Source organism: Halichoerus grypus, chromosome 10, assembly GCF_964656455.1.
Source record: "Halichoerus grypus chromosome 10, mHalGry1.hap1.1, whole genome shotgun sequence".
Classification (NCBI taxonomy): Eukaryota; Metazoa; Chordata; class Mammalia; order Carnivora; family Phocidae; genus Halichoerus; species Halichoerus grypus.
In genome coordinates, this window is record NC_135721.1 from 30,862,260 (window position 1) to 30,878,438 (window position 16,179).

General features: G+C 38.6%; 1 protein-coding gene across 1 annotated transcript in view; it reads left to right on the forward strand.

Moving 5' to 3' along the window:
• The first annotated feature begins 2,340 nt into the window (after positions 1-2,340).
• Positions 2,341-16,179, forward strand: part of ARHGEF33 (Rho guanine nucleotide exchange factor 33) — a 49,260-nt gene continuing 35,421 nt past the window's right edge. Inside the window, exons 1-8 of the mRNA XM_078057423.1 lie at positions 2,341-2,406; positions 3,194-3,337; positions 5,578-5,742; positions 6,294-6,415; positions 7,353-7,495; positions 10,140-10,199; positions 11,045-11,269; positions 16,021-16,150. Of these exons, the coding sequence (XP_077913549.1) occupies positions 2,341-2,406; positions 3,194-3,337; positions 5,578-5,742; positions 6,294-6,415; positions 7,353-7,495; positions 10,140-10,199; positions 11,045-11,269; positions 16,021-16,150 (1,055 nt within the window). The remainder of the gene's footprint in view (positions 2,407-3,193; positions 3,338-5,577; positions 5,743-6,293; positions 6,416-7,352; positions 7,496-10,139; positions 10,200-11,044; positions 11,270-16,020; positions 16,151-16,179) is intronic.

The window sequence follows — 16,179 nt, forward strand, 5'->3', positions numbered from 1 at the left end:
TATGTAGGTCACTCCCTGAATGTTGGCTAAATATAGCGGCAGTAGGGGGGGGGTGGCCTCATTCTCTTACTGTATCACAAATCCAAGTACATCTGTTCGCAGTGGAACAAATGAAACAGATGAAGCAGTGGAAGCGAAGTTGGTCTATATGACCTCTGTGACAATGTGGTTATAACCCCATCCTTGTTTTAAAAGAATGCTTCCTAAGCCCCAGTCTGTTTACTCCAAGCAACATTTAACCAAAAGAAGATGAGGAGAAGTAAAGAAAGAAGAAGAGGAAGAGGAAGGAGGGAAGCAGGGAGAGGTTAACTATAATAGAACACAATCCATACCAAAAATGGAGAGCAAAATATGAAATTTGAAGCAAAACATGATGTTTTAGCCATTTTCTATCTACTTTATTTTCTTGATAAACCCCCATCCCTACCTGAAATTACATTAAATATTATCTTGTTTATTTACTTTTTTAAATTGTCTGTTTCCTTCTCTAGAGTGTAAGCTCCAAGGGCAGGGATTTAGTACATTTTGCTCTCTGTTGTATCCTCAGCATAAAGTACAGTGCCTGGAATATAATACATATTCAATAAATATTAGTTGAATGAATGAATATCTGCAAGATGTGTATATTGCTTTGAGCCAAGAGATCTGATGCAGTCACTTAGTCTGGTGTCAAATGATGTTTGGAAAATTGTCTGGTTCTTCTTTGGGACAAAAAAGAAGAGATTCTTACTTCATACATTAATCAAAATAGACTCAAAAATGGATTAAAGGGCTAGAAATAAAAAAATCAAACTATAAAATTTAGAATTAGTGAATATTTATCTTGTCTCTGGATGTGAAATGTCTAAGTAAAAAAGCACTGGAAGAAATCACAAAGGAAAGGGCTAGAGATTTCACCCACATCACAACAATTAAAAAATTTCCCAACGTAAATATGTTTTCAACCAATTCAAAGGCAAATAAAAACATGGGGAAAATTCTTACAAAAAAATACCACAAGGGTTTAATGATACATAAATAGTTAATACAAGTCAGTAAAAAAAGAAACTTGAGACCTCAGTAGAGTATGGGCAAAGGATACAGATAATTTACCAAAGTAGAATTACAGATAGCTAATAAGTAGGAGAGAAGATGAGGCTTTTGAAGCTTATGACAATCTGATTAGTGAATAATAAAATAATTAATAATATTTAGTTCTGATGAGTGTGTGTAAATTGGAAACTTTTACAAAAATTCTTAAACTACAGTAAAAGTGTTAAAATGTTCATAACCCTAATCAGCTCCCTGCTCTTTAGATGGATTTGACCTCCTTGGTGAGTAAGGTACATTGACCCAAATCAGATCACGGCAGCCAACAGGAGAATGAGCACTACCATCTCCCAGTTCATTCCAGTATTATTATCAGAACCGGTGAATCTGTGTGGATACACTGATTGCTCCTTAGCTCATATTCCCTTTTATTTGAATCCAGCTCTATTCCAATTTTCTCCCATCCTTTGTTCACTGTACACAGGCCTCTGAGATTTCACCCAATCTCTTCTCCAGAGTCAGCTTGTGTTGCTGCGGACTACTTCCTTCTGCACATGGATTTTTAAAATAAGATTCCATTAACGTGAGAAGTGGGGGTGGGGTCCCACAATCAAGGCCACAGATGTGGTAACTGCACCATTTGGTCCTAGCCCAACTCCCGCCTAATGATGTGAATTCCAACTGTGTTTCTGGCTCACCTGTAACATGTAAACATTGCAGCCTCCTCCATTTATATTACTTATGTTTTATATATTTTGTCCAAGACATGTTTTTCTAAATACACTAATTTAGCCCTTTGAGTCAAATATTACCCAACGTCCTTAAACTCATAGTAATTTCATATTTAGGAATTTATCCTAAGGAAATAATCTGAAATACATACCAAGCTTTAAATAAAAAACATTATATGTCAGCATTATTTATAATGTTGAAAAATTACAAACAACATAAATTTCCAAGAAAACTGAATGGGTGGATAAACTGGCACATCCATAGGATGGAATATTGAGTAACCATTAAAAATAGACACTTAGAAAAAAAATCGAAGGCTATAGGAAAGGGTTTATAACAGTGTTTGGCAGAAAAGGCAGGGGGTAGGATCAAAATATATCTATAGTATGATTTCAAACATATAAATGTATGCACTTATATCCATAGAACAAAACAGAAGGAAATGTGCCAAAACATTTGCGGTTGTATTAAAGTAAGGAGATGTGAAGCGTTTTTTTTTTTTCTTTTTTCTTTTTCTCTGTAATGAAAATAATTTAAGAAAATGAGTTATGTGCCAAAAGGACCCCTAACTGAAAAACTATGGGAACCAGTCCTACAGCAATAGGTTTCATCATTAAAATTGCCATTGAAAGTTTTCTACGATTTGTAAGTCCCGTTTGAGCCTCAGTCTCTTTTTGCCCTTAAGGAATATTTTCCAACATCAGAGAAATTAATTCTACTAGGCCAGTGGTGCATCCAGGAATTGATAAGATAAATTTCTGGCACACCATGCTTCATAGCAGTTTCACCAGTGGCCTGTAAGAATGACATTAAGGGTCAACTTCTGCAGGGAGTGTAGAGGAGTAGATTTGCGAAATTTACTCTTGACTATTCAAACGACTTGCTGCCCACTTTTTGTTTTAAATTATCATATTTCTGGGGATTAATAAAAAGGCCTAAAATGAAGATGATGAAAACTGGCAGAAAGACCATGTTTCTTCTGTACGAACCCTGGTTTGGGGGAAAACCAAAGCAATCACGTTGGCATCGTTGCCATCATGTGCTGCTTCTTACAGCCTGTAGTCAGGTGTTGTAGGAATTTGGCCTGCCTTATGGAGCTTTCTCAAATCTTGACATTTATGACTTAGCAGGGATCTCAAGGCCCAGGCCCAGTCCCCTGAGTTGACTTTGACCTTGATAATGGAACAGAACGAAGGACAAATCTGTGTGAAAAACAAGTTGGAACAACTTGCATAATTTATGAAAATTTAGTTTGAGGGAACTTTGGTGGAAAATGATGGGAAGACATTGATTAAAATTCACCTTGAGAAGAGTTAAGAAGCCAAGAAAGTAAAGAAAATTGAGAAACAGAAATTAAGACCAGGAAATAGGAAGAATTCGGACTCCTCTCCCCTATTTCTTTGAGCCTAAGATGCCCTCTGTGGTACCCTAGGCTTCGAAGTACAAGTCTTCCCTGAACCTGCCTCCGGTGGGAGCCCGCCTTCAGCGGCAGGATGGAGGGATCATAACCTCTCTAGAGCAGCTTCATGAAAAAATCAACGAGATGAGGAACGTGTTCAACTCGCTGGAGAACAAGGTAGACACCCATTTCTAATCCTTGGGGTGGGCTGTGGGCTGTCAAATGAGAGAGTTGAAGAGAGAGCAAAGAAAAGATGTTAAGTCCATGTCCTCAGGATATTTTTTATTCACAAGGAATGGCCAGTTGGTACTGGAAAACCAGTCGGTAGCAGCTAAAGATACTGAACCCCATGCTATCTTCAAATCAACATGTTCGAAGCGATTATGCTCACATATGGCATCCCCTCCCTGGCTGATCAGTGGATGTAAAGCTGTTTATCAGGCAGTAGTGTTACTTCGATGGTAGGTACCAGGAAATGGGCTCATGGCTTAAAATGGTTTCAAAATTCCCAAAGTCCCTATATAACCTGGCTATTAGGGAAAACTCAAAATTTTTTTTTTTTTTTTGAGAGCTGGGGTTCTACGGTGAGGAAAAGTCCTTTCCCCTAGGATCCTACTGCTGTCTTTTGGTTCCTGGGAAAAACCCCACACATGCAGTGAGCAGTGATAATGAAACCTATTTCTGTTGGATAATGGTTCCCTTTTTTTTTCAAACAGGAAACCTGAGTTTACAGGTTTTCAGAGTACCTGAATGAACGTCAGGTTTCCTTCCTTCAATTTTAAAACTTGCACAGATTTTGCTTTGATATTATATTGTTGTCGATTTTGTTTATTTTGTTCACTGAAGATGAATTTATGTAATGACAACTACCAGATCAAAAGTAATTGACCTGGTGATTTAAGCCATTACAATGACTAGGTTAGGACATGTGTTAAAATCCATCACAAAGATTAATTAACATTAAAAATGATTGGAGCGAAATACAGACTGCTCATGGTGTTTCTCAGGCTTCTAGCCCTGAACACTTGGCAGGTCCTGCTTTTTTCCTCAGAATCATCTCTTTGGTTCCTCTTATTTCTCCCTATTCCCGGCCCTTGAAAGAAACCTTTGAGGCACAGTGAACCACAAAACCCCATATTTTAAAAATGTGGTGTAGGAGACCAAGTCATTTTATAGTGGGAGGTGCTGTTGTGAGTTGGAGTCGTTTTGGATGACCAGATTCTGAAAATGTTTAGAAGTACACATTTGAAGGAATCTTGTAATTTTGTCAAAAGTTCTGCTTTAAAGAGAGAACTGGGGCTAAGAGTTCCTCTCTTTAGCAGAGGGTACGATCATGAATTTCAAGAAAGTGTTATTATCTGATTGTACTATTATTGTATTATTATTTGTTCAATAAAAAAAAAAAACCCTGAACTTTAGAAGCGCTCTATTTTCTCCACATTTCTGTTTGTGCTCAACTTTTTGATGTGCCACTGAAAGGGGGAGAGGAATTAAAATTTCTTGAACACCTTCTATGAACCAAGCATGCACTGTGGCAGGAAACTTGCCTATCTGTATTCACTTAATTCTCCAGACAGCCCTGTGACATAGGTGTCACAGTAGTTATTTTACGCAGGAGGAGACTGCTACAGAGAGGTTAACCAGCTTGCCTGAGGTCTGATTTCTCATAGGAGAGAGCTAGGGTTCGTACCCTGTCGGACTCCAAAATTGATACTTTTTTCATGGTGTGGAAGTTGACAGCAGAAGTCCAATGTGTGCACTCCTACACTACCAGGCTTGACTCTTGAAGATAATTCAACATCACTATCAACAGTGTGCTGAGCTCCTAACATTGTAGCTATTTCCTGCCACTCAAATGCAAATGCCATTTTCTCCTTTTCCATGACATCATCCAACATCCATATATATACATATATGAATCCTGTTCCCTTTCAAAGAAATTCTCAGATATGCTTAGTTATTACTCTTTTTATCATTTAATTTTTAAGGGAAAAATAACTGAATTTCTTCATCTTCTATAACACCAGGGATAATATGACCCATCCTTTCTTTCATGGGATTCAAAGAGTTACTGGATCAAGATTGTCTTTCACAAGCATATGTTGGTTTTCAAGTGAATCTCATTTTAAGCAAAGGTGTTAGAATAAACATAGCTCACAGGAAGACCTGTCAACCTAATTGTTTGCTTGCTTGTCACTATCCAGCTTCGGCATGTGCTATATAAAAAAGACCCTCTTTTCCCTAAAAGAATGGGACCAAGGTTGCCTTATGTTGTCTAAACTCTAGTCTACCAGTATATGAGGTCTGTAGATTTTCAGGAGCTTGGTTTCTCAAACAAAATGAAAATTCAAGGGGCCAGTGGCAGTATTTATAGTAGTTTATAGCAAATTGAACTCATTCTTGGTGATTATCTTTAGTTGCAGGCCTTGGCCTCTGAACTCAAAACTGGTTTCACGGAAGCAATGCAAGAACTGTCAAGAATTCAACATGGAGAATATGCTTTGGAAGAGAAGGTTAAGAGCTGCCGATGTTCCATGGAAGAAAAAGTTACCGAGATGAAGAATTCGTTAAACTATTTCAAGGTAGGCTCCTTTTCTTTCTTTCTTTTTTTTTTTTTTTTAAGATTTTATTTATTTATTTGAGAGAGAGAATGAGATAGAGAGAGAGAGAATGAGAGGGGGGAGGGTCAGAAGGAGAAGCAGACTCCCTGTTAAGCAGGGAGCCCAATGCGGGACTCGATGCTGGGACTCCAGGATCATGACCTGAGCCGAAGGCAGTCGCTTAACCAACTGCGCCACCCAGGCGCCCCCTAGGCTCCTTTTCTACTCCCCTGCTAAACAGAGAGGTTCTTGATCTTAGCCACAGAAGTAGAAAACACCTTTTCATGTAGCAGTCAAATAAAAGAATTTTCCCTCTGGCCCATTTGCTAATTATCACACACAAAAAATCTATTTCATGTTTTTCTTTCTTGGATCTCTGTGTTAAAATTACAGACTGCAATAGAAATAAGATGTTCATTTCTCATTCATTCATTCAACAAATGTATATTAAAAGCTTACTGTGTACTAGATATCATCTTATATCCTTTCACCCCTTTTACCGGATTCATTATGTATCAATTCCTATTTTTCAGGAAGAGCTGAGCAATGCCATGGCAATGATTCAGGCCATCACTTCCAAGCAAGAAGAAATGCAACAGAAAATTGAACAGCTTCAGCAGGAAAAGCGAAGGGAATCTCGAAAGGTTAAAGCCAAGTGAGTGTCTTACACAAAATTAGCCAACGGCAAACCCATAAGCAGAGGCTTGGATACTTACACCGAGAACACCTTCCCCCCATCGGCAGATAGATAGCTGGCTACATGCTGCTGGAATCTGTGGGTCAGCATGTGATGGAAGTTATAGCATCATAAAAATCGGTTACGTTTAAAAATGGATGGTAATAATTACACGGAAAATGCACTCAGTACAATAGGAAGTGAAATGAAAATGATATAAGATGACATGTAGAATTTTATTTCAACTGTAAAAACATGTAAAATAAAAACTAGAAAGATATATTTTAAAATGGTGATTGTTGTGTTAAGATAGTGGGGTCACTCATGATTTTCTTTTTTAATTAGTTTTCTAAAATTTCTCTAATGCTACTACTATTTTACTTCCACCATTGAAAATACATTTATGTTAATATCTCAGCCAGGTTGAGTCAATTAAGTTTCACCGTTAAACATATATAATCATTATTGTTATAGGTTTTTAAATTATCAAATTTAAAATAGAAATATGGCAATAATATTTGTGTGACTCCAAAGAATGGCTTGTTGTTTGTAGTTGAAGACCTGCTGCTTCCCGGTACCTTTGTGTTGCTTTGTTAAGTGAATGTAAATCACCCCAAGCAAATTGTCATCATTGCAAACTCTGTACAGATCCTGATGACAAGGAAGCCAGGAACAGAAAAACAAAAATATAGGTATTACCATTAGGATGTGATTTGTACGTATTTGAAATTTTTTCTCCAGTTTTGGCAATGAATTAAGTTGAGCCCTAAGAATTGCTAGTATCTAACTATTTTTAATTTACAAAAACAGCACTTTTTTGGTTCAACCTAATGTTTCAGAATTTTTCTGGAATCATTCTGAACTGATTCTCTTCTTAACCCATCAGGCATTAAGACCCTTTGTTTTCCTTCCCCAGGAAAACTCAAAAAGAAGAACATGGCTCACAGGCTGGGCCTGCTCAAGCACAAGGAAGTCCTTTCCGTTCAATCAATATCCCTGAGCCTGTTCTTCCAAGTGAAGACTTTACAAACCTCTTGCCTTCTCAGGCCTATGAAAAAGGTACAGTTTGCAAACCATATTGAATTAACCAAGCCTTTCCCCTTGATTCCTAGAGCTTAAGTAATAGTGAGAATGGGTTTATGTCTTCCATCCTTATAGGAAAATGATGTATTGCTCAGAATTTTTCCTCCTATAATTGGAATTTATAAGAATCCAGAGAGAGGATCCTGGGGTGCCTGGGTGGCTCAGTCAGTTAAGTATCTGCCTTCAGCTCAGGTCATGATCCCAGGGTCCTGGGATGGGGCCCCACATCGGGCTCCCTGCTCAGCAGGGAGCCTGCTTCTCCCTCTCCCTCTACCTGCAGTTCCCTCTGCTTGTACTCTCTCTCTGTGTCAAATAAATAAATAAAATCTTAAAAAAAAAAAAAGAATCCAGGGGATCCTAAGAGACCAGGAGAATCTGCCCAATTTTAAAAGATTTTTTGGGGGGGGAAAATACTTATCTGGGTTTTCTAAATTTCAAATACTAACCCTAGGAGAAAAATGTTAAAAAAAAAATTATTCACTCTAATAACTCGTTTTCTCTTCCACATTACTGCTCACGCCTTGTCTCTCTGCATAGACATTTTAAAGATAGGCGTATTCTTACCAGAAAATTGTGTGTTCTGCGCTTTTTTCAGTGAGGTTTCACTGATCAGAGAAAATCATATCTGCCTTAACTGGCAGGCAGTGACGTCAGTGGTGCCCCTCTTTCTCTGGGTAACCAGAGCTGGTGCTGTCTGTGGGCTCGGGTCACTAGCCACACCCCTGATCTGAGGGATGAGACAGCAGATGCTAGAAAACTGTCCCTGGGCAGTGCTGATGAAACTGGCTTTCCATCCAGTTACATCGTCTGTAACCGTGTCTGGTTACACGTTTGCTACATCTGTGCATGCTCAGCAATGTCTAGCAAAGCACCTATGCTGGAGAGTGACATTAATGTTAGTTAGAGTAATTGTCCTCTTTTTTTTTTTTTTTTAATTTTTTTGGGTCACATATAGAAAGTCTCCAAAAGAGGCTCAAGGACTTCTCAACCAATTGTAAGCTCCTCTGGGGCAGAGCTGGTGGTTTTCTACCCTTCTGCCTTAAGGCACCATATATTCCTAGACGATAAATGTGTTTTGAATCACTAAATTTAAAAATCTAAATCAGATGGCTTTTAATCGGTATAACTTCAAAGTATGGATCTGCTTTTTTTCTTTGTAGTTTTTTTTTACCCCCTTGAGTAGTTACTTGAGAGACTGATAGATGCAGCCTGGGAGAACTCACTGATCCATCTGGGGACTGAGTGGGTTCATCACAGGTGGTTCTATTTTCTTTGCTCCATGTCATGATGAACAGAACATAAAAGGATGGTCTTACTAGGAAAGAATACAGGATGGCCTTGGAAAGTAGAGGTCAGATCAGTGCCAGGTCTGGGGAAGTTGAACATTTTCACAAGATAAAAGATTAAAAATTATATTTGCAAAGTGCTCAGACGGAGTTCAATGAGCTGTGTGGTGGCAACTCCTCCCTCCTTCCCTGTTATAATAGACGTGGCTTATATAATACAGTTTGTTCAACCGAGTTACTGCAGAATTTGGGAACAATGTGCCATAATAAGACATTTTGGATATGATTGATGGTAGGTTATGTTAAAACTCAGGATCTAAGGGCCAGACTTTAGAAAGGGTTGGCTTACCCACTGTTAATTATAAAATGGTGCAATTGTTGCTTATTGCTCCCAAATTCAGTAGCTTACAATAATAAACATTCATTATGTTATAGTTTCTCTGAATCAGGAATCTGTGGGTGCCTCTGGCTCAAGGTCTTTCGGGAGATTGCAGTTAAGGTGTTGACTGTCCCACTACGCGTTCATCTTTCCTGCTATCTATCCATCACCCCAGACGCTGACTTAGATGGTGGGAGACAGTAATGAACAAAACAACAAACATTCCTGCCCTCATGGAAGCAGACAACGAACAAGATAGATAAAATATGTAGTACGTTAGTGATAGGGAGAAAAATAAGGAAACACAGGTGTAATTTTAGAGAGGGTGCCAGGTAAAACCTGAAGGAAGTGAGGATGTGAGCTTATGCATTCGGAAGGGAAGAAAGGAACAGCCCATGCCAAGGTCCTAGCGGGAACATCATTGAATGTTCATTCAAGTTGGAGCGGGAGCAGGGGGGCTAAAGCAGAGGGAACAAGAGGGACAACAGGAGACGAAGTTTTCAGAAAAGAAGGAAACAGGAGGGGCGGGAGGGGGCAGATATTTTACGGCTTTATGGTCATTATAAAGCCTTTGGCTTTTACGCTGACCTGGGAAGCCATTGGAGGGCTGAGCGGAGGAGTGACAGGGTCTGACTTACATTTGAACAGCATCATTCTGGCTCCTCTCACCCTCACCATCATAGTCAGACAATAATTTAGCTCTTATTGTGTATAGTTTACACATATTAACTGATTTAATTCTTGTGGTAGTCTAGGAGGTAAGCACCACTTATTATATATTCTTACAAATGGGAAAATAGCGCTTGCCACTATATTGAAATTTTATTTTATTTTTGGCTCTTCTGTCTCCCTCAGTAAGCTGTCAACAGTGAGTCTGTCCCCAGTGTCTGGCTCATAGAAGGTGTCAGCCCCTGTTAGTGGAGTGAATACTGACTGAAAGCTTTCCTTTCTCTAGCCCAAGAATCCAGATCCATGCATGTAGCAGACAGTAATGTGAAGGGAATGATGGGTCCTGGTAAGTAGCTCTGTGTTTAGTTCTCTTCTCTTCTAGCAACTCTACATTTTCCCTGCTTCCACCTTCCCTGCTTCTAGGCCCTCAGTCCCAAACCAGGCTTGAAAGAACTCAGGCAAGGTAAAGCACTGTGGTTACTAAGACCCCAAGATGTGTAATAGAGTAAGTCAGTGACTCAGTTAAACCAAGGAGAGAGAAGGGAAGGGGTGGAGATGTTTAAGACAAAGCCAGTATTCTTGGTTCTTTCTGGCTCACATCAATTGGTTCTTTCTGGCTCATGTCAATTACTGAAATAATATTTGCTGAGAAACTCACAGGTATACGTAGCATAAGTTTTCTATGGACACAGTTTATAGTTTATTTAATTTAAAAGTTATTTACTTAATAGACAACCCACCAGTATTTTTTAAATTATTTCATCTTCCCTTCCCTCCATTCCTTCCTCCTTTTTGCAACTTACCATTATTGCGGCCAAGGAAAACAAATTCCAAAAGAAAACATTGTTTTGGCATCTTTCTTCCTCTGTTTTTTTTCCACTGGTGTGCTTGCCTAAAAGGAAGGAGATACAGGGAGTCAATGCATACTTACTACAAATTAATTATATTATTTTATAAATTTATTTTTTTAAAACACCTTATTTAGTAGCGACTACATACAAAGAGTAGAGGATGTATAGGCCAGAAACAGAGGTGATCCTTTGCAAGTGTAGAAACTTTTAATCTTCAGTTGATTTATTTAATCCTCGAGGGACAGTTTGTACCCAAACAGGGGCATAATATTTCAGAGTTAATAACAAATATAATTTTTTTTGAAAAAGTCAAATCTTGACGGCAGGTGTTATTTTTCAGGAATGAACCCAACAACTCCAGAAGCAGAAGAAAACCTTAAGTCTTGCCTCTCGGCTGATATCCAGCCCAAGAGCCATCTCTCATCTGGTGTGTGGAGGCAGCCTAAGGATGGTAAAGAATGGGGCGAGGAGTATGTCACGAAAGACCACCCAGATAAACTCAAGGACGCTGGCCAGGGCAGACACAGCTCCCTGGAAAATGTTTTATGTGAAACCTCTTTAGCTGGTAAGTCCCAAGGGAAAATACAGGCTGAAATTTTGAAGAACAGGAAACCTACAGGCTAGAATCCTTGCAATATAGGTTCAGGGGACATATGAGACCACCTGCTCTCTGGTTTCCTTTTCTGATGAAGGCTAAAGCCTATAGAGATGAGGGGACTCTCCTGAGGTCACATGGCCAGCTTGGGACCAGCACCTCAATTCTGGGTATCCATGACATTTAGTAATGCAGTGCTTTGGGGGAAAAAAAGCGATAAAGTTGGTGGGGAAGAGGGCAGCATTTTGTGAACTATGTAGTTAGTGATGCGAAATCTTCAAAAAAATGTGCGTCTTGGATCAGTAGTCTGCCACCAAGATATCAAACACTGCAACAGGGTCCGTCCTCCCTCCCTCCTTCCTCCTTCCCTCCTTTTTCCCTTCCTTCCTCTCCTTGTGTCACAAATTGCTATTCCACACTTACTATATGTCGCATAACGGCATTTCCCTCCAACCACTTTGTGGAAGGCAGTTTTTAAAAATTAATTTTTACTATCAAACACATGAAAAATTAAATAGTACTAAAAGGTTTATTATGAAGAAAAGAGCAACCACTTTAAATTGTTGGCACAGTTTCTTGTGGTACTTGCTTCCATGTTTTAAAACAAGTTTATGCTGCTGTTTTGTTTTGTTTTTTTTAATCAGTACTTTACTGGGGGATAATTTACGTACAGCAAAGTTAACAAAGCTTAAGTTTAAGCTCATTGACTTTTTATGTATGTATAGTCCCTTGTGATCATTACCTGCATCAAGATATACGATATTTCTGTTACCCCAGAGAGTCCTCTCATGCACCTGACCACCTGAAGAACCACTATTCTGACTTCTGTCACTGTAAATTAGTTTCCTCTGTTCCCGAACTTCATACAGAGGGAATAATACAATGTGTACTCTTTTGAGTCAGGCTTCTTTCTCTCAATATAATGTGCTGTGTGTAATTCATTCAGTAGTTCACTCCTTTTTTCAGTCATTGAATAAATTTACCACAATTTGCTTATCTGTTCTCCTGTTGATGGACATTTGGCTTGTTACCAGTTTAGGGCTTTTATAAGCAAAACTGATATGAATATTCTTGAATGAGTCTTTTTTGGATGTCTGCCCTCATTACTCTTGGATGTACACGTAGGAGTAATATCTCTAGATTAGGGGAGAGGATTATGCTAAACTTTGAAAGAAAACATCAAACAGTTTTCCAAAGTGATTGGGATGTTTTATACTCCATCCAGTAATGTCTGCGAGTTCTGGTTGCTTCAATCCTTCCCAATATTTAGTATGGTTAGTCTTTTTAATTTTAGCCATTCTCATGGGTGTACTGGTATTATAGTTTTAATTTGCACTTGCCTGATGACTAATGATGTTGAGCATCTTTTCATGTGCTTATTAGTTATTTGTACATCTTCTATTATGAAGTGCCTGTTTAAGTCCTTTGTCCAACTTTTAAAGTGCATTATCTTATTATCAATTAGTAGAATTTAATATATTTTGGATATGAGTTATTAGATATATGTGTGGAGAATATTTTATTCCAGTATGTGGCTTGCCTTTTCATATTCTTAATAGTCTTTTGATGAATAGATGTTCTTAATTTTGGTGAAGTTAATCAATTTTAAACTTTTTATATAGATTGTGACTTATGAGTCCTTCCAAGAGATCTTTGCCTATCCCAAAGTTGTGGAGATACTCTAGTATGTTTTCTTCTAAAATCTTTATAGCTTTAGCTTTCACATTTAGATCTATTACTTATCTTTTTTTTAAGATTTTTTTAAGTAAACTCTATGCCCAATGTGGGGCTCCAACTCATGACCCCAAGATCTAGAGTTGCATGCTCTACAGACTGAGTCAGCCAGGAGCTCCAATCTATTACTTACCTTGAATAGATTTTGATGTATGGTGTGAGGAAGGAGTCTAGGTTCATTTTTTTCCCATACGGCTGTCCAGTTGCTTCAGCACCATTTATCGAAAATATCTTTCTTTCCATATTGAATTGTGCAAAGAACGTCAGGTGATTCACATATGGGTGGTTCTAATTCTAGACTCTGTATTCTTTTTATTCTTTTTATTCCAATTAGCATAGAATTTACAACTTGGCAGTATTTAGTGTTCCAATCAAAGAACATGGTTTATGTCTCCCTTTATATAGGTCTTCTTCAATTTTTCTTAGCAATGTAATGGAAAATCTCTCATTTACATGCTTCTTCTTCTCCCCTCTCCACCTGCCAAAGCCTTTGCCCTAGAGTCCTCTGTCATCCTACTCCATTCTGGCCCATTGCACCGCTGCTATCCTGGGACTTCCCACTCTTCTTAGGAATTCCTTTCTTAGTTCCCCTACATTAGATTCCCTTTTGTTTGTTTTTATCTTGTGTGCCTGTTGGTTTCTTGGTTTACTCCTTGTTTGATGGAACCCATCGTCCAGTAGCTTCCATGTGCTTTGGTGATAATTTAGGTGAATACAAAATAATTTTCCTCATCATTTTGAAGCAATTGTTTCATTGTCCTCTAGTTTCTAATGTTACTTTTGGAAAGTCCAATACCATTCTGATCCCCAGTCCTTTGTATGTTACCTGATTGTTCTCTCTGGTAACTTTTAGGATCTTCTCTTTACCTTTGGTGTGCTAATGTGTCACAGTGTTGTGAGAGTCTTCTTCATTAATTATGCTGAGCACAGTGGGCCCTTTCCTCTAGAAATGTGTCTCCTGGTATTTTTTTTTCTATTATTAATTTGATAATATCCTCTCATCCATTTTCTTTCTTTTCTCTGAAATTTCTACTAATTTGATATTGGGTCTCCTGGATTGATCTCCACTACCATCATTTCCTAGTCTCTTTTTCTTCAAAATGTCTCTTTCTTGTTTTGTGGGGGGAGTGGGGAAGAAGGCAGGAGATCTCCCTGACTTTATCTGCCACCCTTTTATCTTTGAAAAAATGCCAAAAATTCCTCCTCCTTCTCCTTCTTTTTCTTCTTCTTTTTTTTCTTTTTGAAATGTTCTCTTTTCTTAAAAAAAAAAAATAGCATCCTGTAACTATTAAATGGGCAGAATGTTTTTCTCATATATCTTTGAGGATATTAATCATAGAATTTTTAAAAAAGATTTACTTATTTATTTTTTATATAGAGAGAGAATGTGTGAGCAACTGGACAGCCTGTGGAAAGACCTGGAGAGAGAAAGAGTCAGACGCTTAACGACTGAGCCACCCAGGTGCCCCGAGAGAAAAAGTCCTTAAGCAGACTCCCTGCTGAGCAGGGAGCCCAATGCAGGGCTCTATCCCAGGACCAGATCATGACCTGACCTGAAATCCAGAATCAGTGCTTCACCGGGATGCCTGGGTGGCTCAGTCGGTTAAGCGTCTGCCTTCGGCTCAGGTCATGATCCCTGGGATGGAGCCCCACATTGGGCTCCTTGCTCAATGGGGAGCCTGCTTCTCCCTCTCCTTCTGCCTGCCACTCTCCCTGCTTGTGCTCTCTCTCTCTGTGTCAAATAAATACATAAAGTATTAAAAAAAAAAAAGTCAGTGCTTCACCAATTGAGCCACCCAGGAGCCCCTTAATTATAGGATTTTTTAAAAAGTTTTGTTTCTGCATTGTCTTTTTTTTATTAATGTAAAATTGACACATAATGTTATATTAGTTTCAGATGTACAACATAATGATTTGATATTTGTATATATTGTGAAATGATCACCACAATAAGTCTAGTTAACATCACCATACATAGCTACAATTTTTTTTCTTTGAGGAGAACTTTTATGTCTACTCTTTTAGCAACTTTCAATTATGCAAAATAATATTATTAACCATGCTGTACATTACAACCCCTGCATTGTCTCTGTTTATTCAAAATGTGTATATACCTTTTTCTTCTCTTTATTTTATGATGTCAGGTTGATTCAAATGTCTGAGGATCCTTAGCTGATATATATATATATATATATATATATATATATATATATATATATATATATAAGAGAGAGGCCCTAAATAAAAAGAAACCATGATTCTATGTTGGCCAAGCTTATCAGTAAATGGACTTCACTATAGGCTAATCAGGTGGCAAATTAACTTTTTAGTAGCTGACCTCTTTATGTCAGTGTCTGTAGGTCTTTTTCCCTTGGGTAGTTCAGTTTCTTCAGTGGAAGATCCTCCAGTCTCCTGCCTGGAGAGTATTAGTCTGGCTACTGGCACTGTGGAAAGACCTGCAGGGGGAGGGGCTGAGGGGAGTCTCCCCATTCAGTATGCAAGCCTTCTCTGAGTCCCCTTGTTTTCATGTTGGAATCTCAATCCTTCCCTCTGTCTTTAGTCCAGACCCCAGAGATATGGGCCCCTCTAGTTTAATTTTTCCCATTTTCCCATGGGTGGGGGTGGGGAATGAGGAAGCCATCTGGCATGGGGGGAGGAGCCTGGAAGTTCAAAAGCACTATATATAGACTAAGGCTCCTGTTTTCAGCATTGCTCCTTATTTGTACTTTCTGTGGTGCCCGGTGCCTGCACTCCTTGAGCCTTTCTGCTTCTCAGCAGATTTTCCATGTGCGGATGAGAACACCAAGGTTTTGCGTCCTTACTCTGCTGAATTAATTACCATGCTTCCATTCTGTTTTCCATCCTCCGAAAACTTGCCAATGTCCCTTTTTATTGCTTTCAATGTCTTTTTATTGCTTTCTATCATTTAATCGAGTTTTGGGAAGGAATGGTTGACGAAAATTCCCTCTTTGATTTGTTTTTTAAAGCTAAAAGACAGACCGTGGCTCTAGAACTGCTTGAGTCAGAGAGAAAATATGTCATTAACATCTCTCTGATCCTGAAGATCAAGGCAACATTCCAAGGGTCAGATGGAAAGAGGAATTCCAAAGAGAGAAGGTATCCATGTGTTCATTGCCTTTGCTTTT